The 14,066-nt window shown below is 35.2% G+C and overlaps 1 protein-coding gene across 1 annotated transcript in view; it reads right to left on the reverse strand.

Moving 5' to 3' along the window:
* Positions 1–1,431: 1,431 nt before the first annotated feature.
* Positions 1,432–14,066, reverse strand: part of LOC125611345 (protocadherin Fat 1-like) — a 146,019-nt gene continuing 133,384 nt past the window's right edge. Inside the window, exon 23 of the mRNA XM_048785927.1 lies at positions 1,432–1,552. Within this exon, the coding sequence (XP_048641884.1) occupies positions 1,432–1,552 (121 nt within the window). The remainder of the gene's footprint in view (positions 1,553–14,066) is intronic.

Below are 14,066 nucleotides of genomic sequence, written 5' to 3' on the forward strand. Positions count from 1 at the left end.
CAAAATCTTTTACTTTAATCAGTTTCTTCTCCTCTCTGTCAATAATATTTTAATTCTTTGGGGTTTCTAGCATTGATTTTTTTTTCTTTCTTTTCTTTTTTTTCCCCCATAGCTTCCTTTTCTCACTTTGAGTCTACTCCTTCTGCATGACAACCCCATTCAGGAAGTTACCAGCCTCATGAATTTTTTCTTTCTCTATGTCTTACAATTCATTGTTCATTTCCCTTGTGCCATATTAGCATTACATCCTTGATCAATAAAAGTCCTCTGTCATTAGAAAAGCCTTCTGCTTGATCTTAGCAATCCCCCTTCTTCTCCCAACATCTCCTGACAGATTATTAAAACAGTGCTTCAACTTGTCATTCCCTTTGCTAAAACTTTCATCATTTCTCCTGTGCTGACAGGAGAAAATTCAATCTCTTATCATAAGTTACAAAGCTCTTTATCATTGGCTTCAAACTACTTCTAACAAAAAATTATGCCCAACTAATATCAACCAGATCGACAATACCAACAACAAACAACTGTTCTTTTTATCTAAATCTCATTATATTTGTATTTCACTACTTTTTCATGTTTTTCCTCAATTTGGAAAGTAACCCCAGTCCTACCACTTATGTAAAACTGACCTTTCAATTAACATATTCTGAGAAGTCTACCTAGACTGTATTGAATCCATTTCCTCCCCCTAATTTAAACAGGATCTGTGCTAATTACCATGGATTTGGCAATACTACAACTTTTCTTTTTGTGTTCAGTGTTATGTGTTAAAGAGCCAGGTGTCTAAGTCAATTTTCTAAATTTAAAAACATGACTCAAACTTCAGAATCTCAACTCTGATAACTTTTTGAAGTTCCTATGTCTCAACTTTCTCATCTTTAAAATGACATGTAAAAATCAACGGGGAACACGTACATAGGTGCTAACCAAATATCTCTAAATGATGAATGCTCAATTCCTTTTTATTGTCACATTCATTTTTTTACCTTTAATTAATTAATTTATTTATTTATTTATTAATTTATTTATTTATATGTGGTGCTGAGGATCGAACACATAGCCTCCAACATGCTAGAGGAGCACTCTACCACTGAGCCACAACCGTAGCCCCATTTTTATGCTAAATTTTCACTTTCTTCTCAAATGAAATTTGGTAACTTTCTGCAGATGCACAGAGCCCAACATCTAGCAAAGATAGAGAGTCAGAGATTTTACAACATATAGGCACAAGTCCCATGAAGTTCCTTGCCCCCAGCTACAGAGTTACAGAGCAGCCACCCTTCCACCAAGCCTGTTCTCACAGAGTCTACTTGAACCTGCAACTGCAGCTCAGTGGCTTTGTGCACCAGTAGGCCCCAGTTTATGCACATGGATTGTCTTCCACTTAGACATTTTCACACCAGATACAGCAGCAAACACCCATCAGAGTTATCACAAGTCCTCTGAGTGCCCAGGGCATTCTGTCAGGCCTTCAATAAACTTCCATCCTGCTTCAGCAGCAGCAGCACCAAGAAGTAGGACCATGTTGGCAGGAGTAACAACAGTGGAGTGGCTATAACAGAAGCAATAGAATAACAACAGCAGCAGCAACTGGTGGCTCTGCTCAGGTCCAGCCCTGATCCCAGAATCAGGGGATTTAGCAGATGCAGTGTCAGTAACAGCAATTCCAACAACAGCTCTCCAATACCCAGTAACAATCCAGTACCAACATATTTGTATGCTGCTGAGCCCCCGAAGGAACTGCTTGTGCACTGAATGCAGCTGCATGAAGCCTTTCCTTGTAATTCTCAATCATCTTTCCAGGCCAGCAGTAGCAGTGAGTGGGAACTTTAGCATTTCTATTTTTATGAGATTTTAGCATTTCTATTATTATGAAACATTGTTTTGAATATTATTTCTAAAAAGACATCAGAGTTATTGTACCCAGTATACAGAACTTCTTTATTAAAAACAAACAAAAATAACAAAAGAAATGCCAACAAAATAGTCATACCAACATACAACACAAATATTTAAATTTAAAAAATTTAAAAAAAAATTAGCAGTATTGATTGAATAGCTTTTGCATACAAAGCATGTTACCTTCAACACATGAGCTTTGGGGGGACATTCCAGATTAGAAACATAACACAAAATATAGCATTTAAAACATGAAAAGTTCATGCCTTGATTATGCACACAAATACTTACATATGCAATATATACTTAATGCATAAATGTAAGCTTAATATTTCTAAAAATAAAGTTATGCTATATCTTTAGCCACTAAAGGATACAGGAGCAAGACATTATGAGTGGGCATGTTTGCACACCTGCAGATCTAAGGGCTCTGTATGTGGCTGTGTGCCCCATGGAGTTAGAGAGGGAAGGATTCGCCCGCAGTGAGTCAACTGTGTGGGCTAGCACTATTTAGACTTACTACTAAGCGCTTACGGAGGTAATACATGCCTAGGGTGTGAACACACCTTGTCCTTCAACAGATAAAGGCATAACATTGCTATTCTGGATTTTCCTTTATCATCTTCCCAAAGAATGTCAATAGGAAATTAAAATATTAGTAATCCTTAACTTCTTTATTTCACCCCTACCCTCCTCATGCCCCATACCAACCACACATTTATTCAATAATCATTAAGTTGATTCCCAAGTTTATCTCTGGGATATCTGGGCAATCTGATTCTCTTCTTTATTCCCTTTGTGTCTCTCTTCTGATTAGACTGTGATAGACTTCAGCTTGTCTTCCCATGTCACAAAAGCCATCTACTCCCCCTTTCACAGACTCCAAATTTATTTTTCAGACTCATTTTAGATGTTCAATGCATACTTGCAGAAAGAATAAAAAACTTGAATAAATTAAATGAATTATATTACCAGAAATATCTCTAGTTTATATGGACACTTTGTAAAAATTAGAAAAAAAAATCCCCTTCTTTAAAAAAGTAAATAAATACAAATAAACACACAAAAAATAATAAAATAAATTTAGAAAATCAATGTACAACATAATATTTTGCTGCTAGGCAGCGTTCCAGAGCCTGTAGGTCCACATGTGCCTGCACTTGCCCACTTACAATGCCCTGCTCTCCCAAAATCACACAGGCCATGGAGAATGAGTGCACTCTGCCTGCTGTCCCTACTCGAACCATATCATCCTTGCAACATGCATAAAACCAAAGTGCCCTCAGGGATTCCTGGAGCACAATAGGGACAGGGAATAGCTGAGTTATTTTGATTTTGCCAATGAATCAATGGGTCCATGTTCTGAGCAGGTGCCTACAGACAAACATCCACAGAATTCTGAGGTCCTTATGCAGAGTCTGACCTGCACATCTGTCCCTAGACCAGGTTTTTAAGCTAACTGTCTATTTCTCTCCATCCAATGTCAGGATGACATCTAAATACTTTACAGCATCACTTGACAATTTGGTCCCTGAATACCGATAATACAATATGAGAAATAACAAAAGACATAAAACTACTTTACCAAAAATAGAGTGGTTGTGTAAAGACATGGGGGGGTAGAGAAAGCTTCAGGAAAAAAGGGGCCAGGCAGGCTGAAAAAAGGAAGGTAGACAGTGAGAGTAAAGGTTGCTGAGCTCACCAATCAGAGAAAAATGCAGGGAAACGGGAAACTGGATTTATAGAATGAGATTATTTTCATTGAATAATTAGATGAAGGGGAAAGTAAAGGAAATGAATTGTGAAAAGTTGTCTAAATCCAAAGCTGTGAGTTCTAGTTTAATATTGTTGATCGTCATCTTGTAGGTGACAATGATTCTTATGTGTTTCATGCAAGAGGAAAGAGGGGACCAAGAGTTGTACTCTGTAGATCAGGAGCAGAGCATTTGCCTAGCATGTGTGAAGCCCGGGTTCAATCCTCAGTACAACAGGGAGAAAAAAAATTACGTTTCAGAGTTGCATCCTAGGAATATTTATCTAGTAGTGCTAAGTAACATGAATAAAACTATCCAAGAAGGGGTGCAATTTTTTTATACACCACATGTTTCTGCCCCTCAGTTTTCCTCAGGGGCATATTGTAAATCAGACAATAGCACCATCCCTTTATCCATCTACATAAATGAAGCAAATTATTTACCAATTTTTGGTATTTCTTTTTATGAACAAACTGTCTAAGGCATTACCTCACTTATGTCATTTACATTAGGTTTAAAGAAATTATTGTGTAATTTTTTTCAACAAGGACTCTCACATAGTAATTTCTATTATTATTACCAACATCCACTAGCATTTTTCTTATTATTCTATCCCTAAAATAAAGCTTAGGTCTATCCTCTCCCCTATTCCTACTACCAGGGTCTCAGCTGCAGTTCTCATCACCTTTCAGAAGCACTAGTACACTAGCCTCCCTGCCAGTTCTCTCAGGTCTGAGCTTGAACTTTCAGTCCATCTTCCACACAAGAGTCTGAGGCCAAGATTGTGGTGGCATCCTCAATTTCTCTTTATCTTTCTCACTCCATGCCCTATGTGCAAAAGACTTCTTCTGATCCTATTTTCAAAGTACTTCTGGAATGGAATTCTCTCTCACCAGCTCCACCATCTGGTGATGGTCTGGGCCAGAACTACCTCCTCTCAGGAGAATTCCTTTGTAAGTTCCCAACTGACCTCCCTGCTTCAATCTTGGCTCCCATGCTCTATTTTCAACACATTATCCGGAAGAATCTTTTCAGAACATAAGTGGGATGATACTGTTATTTAGCACAGGGCAAAAACTCTCCTTTTCACTCACAGAAAAGACTTCAGTTCTTTCAATAGCCAATAACATCCTGATTACCCCCCCCACACACACACACACACAATTTATTTTTCTCTCTTCCTTGCCTGTGTTCCACAGTCATCCGATAGAACCAGGCCTTCTCTCCACATGTATGCTGTCTTGCTCTCTGCTGGGAATATACCCATGTATCTCTATTTTTTTTTCACCTTAAATGTGAATTTCAAACACCTTTAAAATTTCGACCTCCCTCAGCCTATAACAACTGACCACCCTCACCCTGTTGCCCATATCATCTAATGTACTGTGATTTTTATAAACTTATATTTAATGCTTTACCTCTTCTGTCTAGAATGTAAGGCCTACAAAACAAAGATTTTTGTTTTGTTGTTTGTTTAATGATGTATTGTAAACCTCTACAGTATTCCCTGACACAGTAATAAGCACTTGCTAAGTTGGTACATTAAATTAGATTTATTCTGTAAAATAACTTCAATAGGATTGAGATAGATTCTCTAGGGCATAGTGAATTCCTATGATAATTCAATCCAAGTAGCTTATTCAAGTTAGACATGAATTTTGGTGGCACTAACCTTAAACAGATAATTGGGCTCTGTGACAGTAAAGTCTTCCCATTTGTAAAATGTTATAATCCTGTTATCCAAAGAGAGCTAATGTTGTGAAGATGCTAAAAGCATTAATAGAATAAAATGATTATATTCATATTTATTCAAAACTATTAGGTGTCATACACTCTTTGGGAATCCAGCTACGGAAAGGGAATAAGACTGAAGATTCCTACTCATGAAAGCTGAAGTGAGGGAGAAGATAGGCAACAGACAATTAAAGGAGCATGATAATTTCAGGAGATATAATCACTGTCCCAATGGAGAAAGAGCAATTAACTAGTGAAACTAACTAGATAGTGTGATCAGGAGAAGAAAATTGATGTAAATCCTGAATGAGGAGTAGATGTCACCAGTGCAAATATCTTGAAAGAATCACAGGAAGAAAGGATGGGAAGAACACAAAGTACCTGAGAGTAGCTTGATCTATTTGAAGTGCAAGGAGAATGCCTGTGGCAGAAGCAGGGGACATGAAATGGGGTCAAGGAGGTCGGCCTTGGCATCTCTTTACTTTTGGATGATTGTTTTTTGCATTTAGGAAAAATACCAAGAAACTCTACAAAACACTTTATTTGGACAACTATATAACTTTAATAACACACTTGTAGCCACGATGAAGCTTAGGCATAATTACTGTTTTCTAGTTAAGACTTTTATTTTTGACATATGTCTTTCCTCACTTCTGAAATAAAATGGGCTCTCTCAATTTTGTTTTTTTCTTAAGCTAAATTTACTTTTCTGAGGCTTAAAAGTTCTCCTTTATTTGATATTTTTTGCCCAGATGTAGTAAGAAAGCCAATCCTTTACTGTATGTAACTTTTTCTGAGGTTTCAAAAGAAGGCATTATTCTCTTACACCCTCAAGATTTATTTGTAAAACTTCAACAAGGAAGGAAGGGAAACCACAGAAAATTTTGAAGCTAGAGATGAAAAGTAAACACAGTAGACATGTTGAAGCATGGTTAGCAAAGATGAGGCGGACTGTAGAAAAAGAACTAAGAATTCTCTTCAGACCTAGAAAGTTGTTGAAGTTTAGAACCCACAAACTGATAAATCAAGGAGGGAATGTTTCAGTTACTGGAAAATAAATATATTCCAAGATAAAACAAAAATTGTGAATCGATTTGGTCATTGAATAATGGAGCCTTTTTACATTTTGTTCTTTTAAAATATTTCTTGAAATTTACCTCTTAAAACTACTTTAAGATATATTTTTATGGACTTTTATTTTCTAGAAACATTATATTGGGTTATAAAACACATTGTTATTAAAAAGTATAAGATAAATGAGACTTTAAAATAAAAAAATTTGTTAGCATCTAGGCATTTTAAATCTATAGTTAACCTTTCCAGTCTAATATTCTCATAAATATTTTTAGAACATATCTTTAAAAACTAGAATAGACAAACCAGATTATATCCAGAAAATATCTCAATAACTCAGATATTCATTGAAGTGTATATATCCATTATAAACTGGAATATAGAAAGACACACTAGATATATCTACACAGTAAACTTGGACAATTTAGATAGTCATCCTTGCTTCAAATAGTTTAAATGCATTTCTTTTCTACATGAAAATAAATTCTTAAGATTCCAGTAGATTTCTCTCTATTTTTCTTGAATTTCTCTGTCACACTAAAAATATCTAAACTCAGGTTTGATTTGTGAATAATACAAATTTTAATAGTAGTTAACTTCAGGGCTGAGGAACTAAGGGTAAAGGGCAGTTGGAGAATGGAGGGACTCTTGGACTTGACTCTTTGTACTCAGGATTGATTGACTTGATCCCTAAATATGTATTATATTAATCTGTTATCTTTTTGAATACAGGTGAAAACCTTACCAAAAAAAAAAGGAAGAAAAAACTGAACCTGCACATAGTGTTTGTAGTAGCTTTATATATAATTGTCACAACATGTAAGAAATCAAGATTTCCTTCAGTATGTGAATGAAAAATTAAATTGTGATACATCCAGATAATGGAATGTTATTCAACCTTGAAAAAACAAAATGAGCTATGAAGCCATGTGGATAGGCAACATACTGTAAGGCTCCAACACTATGACATTGGGGAAAACACAAAATTATGGTGACTGTGAAAAGATTAGTTGCTTGGGTTTTAGGTGAGAGATAGAGACAAACAGGTGGAACAAGAAGATTTTTAGGGCAATGAAAATATTCTGATACTATAATGGCACATACATGTCTTTATATATTCATTCAAACCCTCATTTGTACAGTGCCAAGAGTGAATCCTCACATGAACTATGAACTTTGGGGGACAATGATATGTCATGCAGGTTCATCAGTTGTAACAAATGGACCATGTTGATGGCTGGAATGGCTGGGCCTGTGTGGGGAAAGGGGCATATGGGAAATCTCTAAACCTCTCTCTCAATTTTCCTGTGAACATAAAACTGCTCTTAAAAAAACAAAAAAAAAATTTAAAAAAAGAGCTTTAAAAGAAGTTTATATGATATAAAAAATCTTTTCATCTTTGAATATGAAATGTCATTTTTCAGATGTTAATTTAAAGAGATTTTTAAGAAAGCAATCTAGCTAGGGGGGAAATCAGAAGTTAAATTTTCTTAGAACAATATCTACAAAGACATGCATTTTTCTCAACCTACCCAATGATTAAATCCCCTAAGAAAAGAAACCTCTTTGCTGAGGTTAATTCTTTTTGGAATGTGTGGAAGTACATTATGAGGACTTCATGGTGATTTTGTGACAATAATGATAGGATAATTGAATGAAACTCAAGACTGCGCCAATAAAAAACGCAGTAGATCTGGCCTCTGTACAAAAAAAGAAAAAAAAATGTCTCAGACATCCTCAACTAAAAAGTTTTGTTTTTTTTTTTTAATGAAAATATGTAGTTAGAGTCTGACATACAACCATGACTGATAAGATAAACTGTAGACAGAAGGGGTTTTTGTTATTGTTGTTGTTGTTATTGTTTGTTAGTTTTGCTTTTTAGCTGTGGAGTATACTTTTTAAGTTTCTCCAATTCATACTGAATTATCATGTCTCACATATGTTTACATGTTAAATTAAAAGAGGTTGATTAATGTTCTGTACTTACACTCTGCTAAATTTCTAATCTGACCAATCATTCTGAAGGACTTTGTCATTCTCTAACAATTGAAAACTTTCCTTTATGTTTAGTCTTTCTCCACTTTAAAAAAAAAAGAAAAGAAAAGAAAGAAGACTGAAAATTATTTAAGTTCTTGATGTTATTGCTGTACATAACATTTGATATCCTTTAATTAAATGTGGGTTAGCATTTGTGTTTCATGCCTTGCCCAACTCCATCCCTATAATCATGAACCAACATTCATCCCAGATAACTCTTATCTTCGGAGTTTTATGGTATGGTGAACATGAGTAAATAGGATTAGGAACCCTTACAAAATGTGACAAAGCTCGTGAAGCTCTGCTTTTAACCAGGATGAGATCTCCTAACCTCTTTCTAGATCACGCAAGGTATCCAAAGCAAGTGCACATTTATTAGACTGCCTTGGTCAATGTGTATGCAAATATCCAAACCCAGATTTCTCTTTCTTTGAAGGCAGACTTAATTTTTAAATTTTCCTCATAGAAGGGACATATTTCTTCCAATACTGTGTGTGGGAATGGTGTTTGGATAAGGTTTTAAGAAATTAGGTTCTAATAGAGAGGGAAAATAAACTTTATTGAATTGTGTTAAAATTGTTATTATTTATGAATATTACATAGAACACTGAAATATTAAAAATTTCCAAATATTCTTCCAAGAATATTTTCCAAGTCCAAACCATGAGGGGACAAATTCCCATGACTGACATGGTATTATGGATATTCAAAACTATGGAAGCATTTAAACTTGATAAGAATTACTTAAGAAAACTTTGCAGTAATTAATTTTTAATTAGAATTAAGAAACCAAAATGTGGTTACTCAACTTGAGCAGGCTTTATGTATTTTATATTTGTGCACATTCACTCATCCATTTTATTGAATAGCCCTAGCACTGAGAATATCATAAGACAGTCATGGTTCTGAAACAAACAAACAAAAAGCTTAGATTTTAGGACTTCAGTAGGACTAGATTTTAGGAGTGCAATAGGACTAGGCTAATGATACTGCTTTGAGCAAATTATTTTGCTTACATTTAGGTGATTCATTTCTAAGACTCTGGGATATCTTCTGCTCAGTAGTAAAGGGACATTCATGTGGAGAAAAAAATAGAGGAAGTTATGGGGAAATCCTGAATAGATGCTTTCTTTTAAATCCTATTGGGTTCATCTCCAAAAAGGTATCTGACAGCATCCAAAGGACGGCTCCTGACTCACTGAGCACCTTTCATAAGAAACTTACCTCCACTCTCCATGGAAGGAGTGGGAGGAATCCAAAACATTGGCAAGAGTATTACTCTGTATTTTTCCAGTAATATGGTGGTATATTTTTATGAAAATTTAAAAATCCTAACAAATCAGAATAGGAAATAATTTTTGTTTTTTAAAAACTCCAAATTATAGTAAATTTCTACCCATTACAGTTCAAGTTCACTGTTGAGCCACTGCCTAGAGAGTCAGAGTATTTCCTCTAAACTCTTGGACTGATGGAAGGACTCCAAAATGATGAGCAACTTGTTGCAGGTTTCATGGAAATGACTTTGGTTCAACTATTTCAATATATTTTCCCACTTTAGTGGAAAACAGGAATTGAGACATATGCATGTTTTGTCAGTCTAGCTTACCGTAACCCTCTGAGAGGCATGTTGTGCTTTCCACATACAATCTATTTTCTTGAACAGGATTTTTATAGTATCAACTAAATGAGATTAGAAATATTATATCAAATTCAGCAAGAACTACAAATTGAATAGATAAGAGTTTGCTTTCTCCTATCAATGAAGTTGGTGCCCAACATAAAGTTGGGACAGAAAAGTTGGTACATGTTCTGCAATTTACTTTTTAATGGTTATTTGTATTTCAGAACTTTGATCCTTTCATAAGCAGCTTTCATCTCAACATAGCTGAGATTCTTATCTAAATTCCAGAAAGCCCCTGGGAGAGTGAAGTTTAAAGAAAACCATTTTAAGGGAAACCACATCTTTTCTCTTAAAAGTAATCAGACTGCTTAGTGGTTTTCTATAAATAGCTCAATCAAAGTCGAACCCAGAGCCAGGTGCATGCCTGTAATCCCAGGGGAGGCTAAGGTAGGAGGGTGGCAAGATAGAGGCCAGCCTGAGCAATGTAGTGAGACCCTCACTAATTCAGTGAGCCCCTTTCTCAAAAGAAAAAAAAGAAAGAAAGAAAAAGGATTGGGGATGTAGCTCAATGGTAAAGTTACCCTGAGATCAATCCCTAGTACCAAAAAGGAAAAAAAAGAACTCATCTATTGGAGACATTTTTTTAGGCATAAATGTAAGATTAACTTCATTTTGTTTATTTATTTTTGTTTACTTGTTTATTTTCACTGTCTAAATGCCCAAATATATTCCTCTTTCAAGGATTTCTGCTTTCTGTACATATGGATGTACCAAGAAGTAGAAGAGTCAAGAATATTGAAGCTAAAAATAATTGGTCCTTGATTAGTTCTCTGCAAATATATAGTTGGCAGTCCCTCAAATAGAGAAAAATAAATGTAAGCTGTTTTGCTGTGTACTTCAATGCATCTTCTAATTAGATGTAATTAGTCAAAAAAATCAGGCATGTCTCCAACATGAATGAATAAAACAATTCATGAATTAAATGTATGTGGACCAATAGTAGGCAGCTGAAACTTATTTTAAAGCCCCCAATTAGTTATATATAATGCAAACTTCAAAACAGCAATATGGTAATTATACAACATATTACTCAACTGACACTAATTCTTTCATTTTTAGAAAAGCTTGTAGACAAGATCAGCCAAAAAGTAGGACAAAAGCTAGCACCATACATTTACACTGATTAACATAACTGGCTGGGAGAAACAAGACAGATTTGAAGTTCTTCAAGCAGAGGGGCAGGTCTCATATTTTAGGAAGGCTGGACTTATGCCTGCGGTTCTTCAGTTTTATTGAGATCCAGAGTTTCCTGAAATATACTGAGTGTTGTTTTCCCTATTCAGGAGAAAGGGACAGATTTAAGTGCACATAAAATACTTGACAGACCTTGTGAAGCTCAGATAATCTGGTTTAGGAAAAAAAATTAATGAAATCAGAATCAGATGCACTTGGTACTTTCTGAGGCATGGTCTTTGAATCCGCATCTAAATACAATGTGAATTCCTAAAATCCTTAAAGTCATGCTATTCTCTGAATGAGTTATTTTCTGGTTTTGTGTCAATGAAGAAAAGGAACATTATAAAAGAACTTTAAAGCTGGGATCAAGTCCTTTGGAAAGCAATCTGAAAGTACTGATCAATGACTTTTGAATGAGATAGTGTGCTTTGAGAAGTGTTTTAGAAAAATGATCTTAAATGCAGATTCATGTACCGAAATTCTAATGATGATACAATACCAGCTAGCACATATTTCATATATGCTGAACTCTTTCTTTTCATGTCTTAAGTCACTTAGTCCTAATAGCAGGTGTCTTACAGATACTAGCCACCATTTTAAGGGGAAAAAAAATCTCTGAGGATTACAGGTGTTCATAGCTAACAATAATAGTAAATGCCTCAACTGAGGTGTGAAGCTAGGTCTGCCTGCACTTTGATTCTGACTAGGGAACATTTCAGAGTATGATTTATGTAATAGAAAATCAGAGGAAGTCCAAGAAGAAGAAGGAGAAAAAGAAGGAGGAGGAGGAGGAGGAAGAGAAGGACAAGGGGAAGAAGAAGTAGTTGAAATTGTTTGATACAACGTATTTATACAGTGAAATGCAAGAAAGATTTAAAATGATTTAACCAGATATTTACACTATGGAAAGTTTTAGGATATAAAAAATTAAACATATGAACCCAAACTCAAAAATTTTTGTGCAATAAGAACATAATTTTATGAGAGTTTTATAAAATTTGTTAAGTATTAATACAAAATTATTTTTGCATTTTGACTCTTATCTTTTTCCAGTACACTATAGATTAAAAGCAATACCCTTCTAATAATAAGTATTAGCATTTTAATAAATTTGTAATTATTACTTATCTTAAAATTCTTCTCCTGTCAACAAGGATCCCTTACAATTCAGAATGAGAGAATCAAGTGCAGCAGGCCTATGAGAGAGCTGAACATGCCCCCTAGAGGCCACTGTATTTTCAAAGTTCTCAGTCTCATCTGTTTCTTAGGAGGGACTCCTATTGATTTGTCATCTGCTATTTGATGGTAGTGGGAGGGAACTGGGCGTTAGAATACTGGGATGAACTGGTCATGGCTTCTAAAGAGGGTTTGAGTTACTTGCCACACAACTGGTACTTTCCTTTGGAGAAATTTACGCTCAATCTATTTTTATGTAGATAATTAGCAATAATTTAAAATTCTCTGAATCTCTGTTTTGCCTTCTTGTGTTTAAACTACATTTTTAATTTGGGAATTAAACCAAGTTGGTAATCATGATTGTTTCTGTGGAATCAATTGTTGATAAAAGGGTAGATTTTCTTTGTATCTTTGGATGTTCAAGGAACATGCGCTAATTTGTAATGAAATTATATGTATATGTTAAATAAATAGAGTAAAACCAAAACCCAATGTTTAATAGAAAACCTTAGGAGTATACTTTTATAACATGATTGAAAATAAGTTAGGTTTGGTGAAGATGAAACAAGAAGGAAAAATTGTCATTGCTCTAACAAATAACTACATTCAAATATTGTATAATTGAAGATAGAAATGTATACTTTATGCTTCTGGGCATATGTTCATCATGGTTGTTAATTCCTATCCAATCTACTTCCCAGTGGTTCCTGGAAAACACTATTGCCTCTCCATCAGCGCGGTTATTACCCTTGTGGAGTTAAGAAAAGGTAACCTGGTTGCCTTTGGGCTTTGTAGAGTGCATGGGCATAATGTGTTTAAATTGGAAAGAGTTTTTAAAATTTGAAGTTAATTATCAGTTCATAATGATAAGGTTTATTGTTTTGGCTTCCCTTTGGTATTAGAGGATCTACAATACTGGGTCTATAATTCCACATAGCAATTAACTTCCGGCACCAAACAGGTGACATCTCCTTTAGACACAGCATGGATTCAGAGTTTTCCATGTCCTTAGCCCTGTTTCACTCATTTAAGTGAACTGTCCAACAATAGATATTGAATGTCATAAAAGTATATCTTTAAGATGATATGATGATGTCTCAATTGGCCTGGAGTTACTCTAAGCTGTCAATGCTATTTCTGTTAACCAAAGACAATCATGTTACTCTTAGGTTTCAATGAAGCACTTGCAAACCATCATTCATTCCTCGATGTTTTATTTTCTTCACATATTTTCTGTGTTATGGTTTGGATGTGAGGTGTCCCCCAAAAGCTCAGATGTGAGACAATGCAAGAAGGTTTGAAGGAAAAACCATTGGGTTATAGCCTTAGCCTAATAGTGAATTGATCCCTGGTGGGATTTAACTCAGTGGTGACTGGAGGCAGGTGGGGTGTGACTGGGGCATGGCTTTGGGGTATATATTTGTATCTGGCAAGTGGAGTCTCTCTCTCTCTCTGCTTCCTGATCATCATGCTAGTATTTCCGTCTGCCACACTCTCCTGCCAGGATGTCCTGCCTCACCTCAAGCCCAGAGGAA

Source organism: Marmota marmota, unplaced genomic scaffold, assembly GCF_001458135.2.
Source record: "Marmota marmota marmota unplaced genomic scaffold, marMar, whole genome shotgun sequence".
In the NCBI taxonomy this organism is placed as follows: Eukaryota; Metazoa; Chordata; class Mammalia; order Rodentia; family Sciuridae; genus Marmota; species Marmota marmota.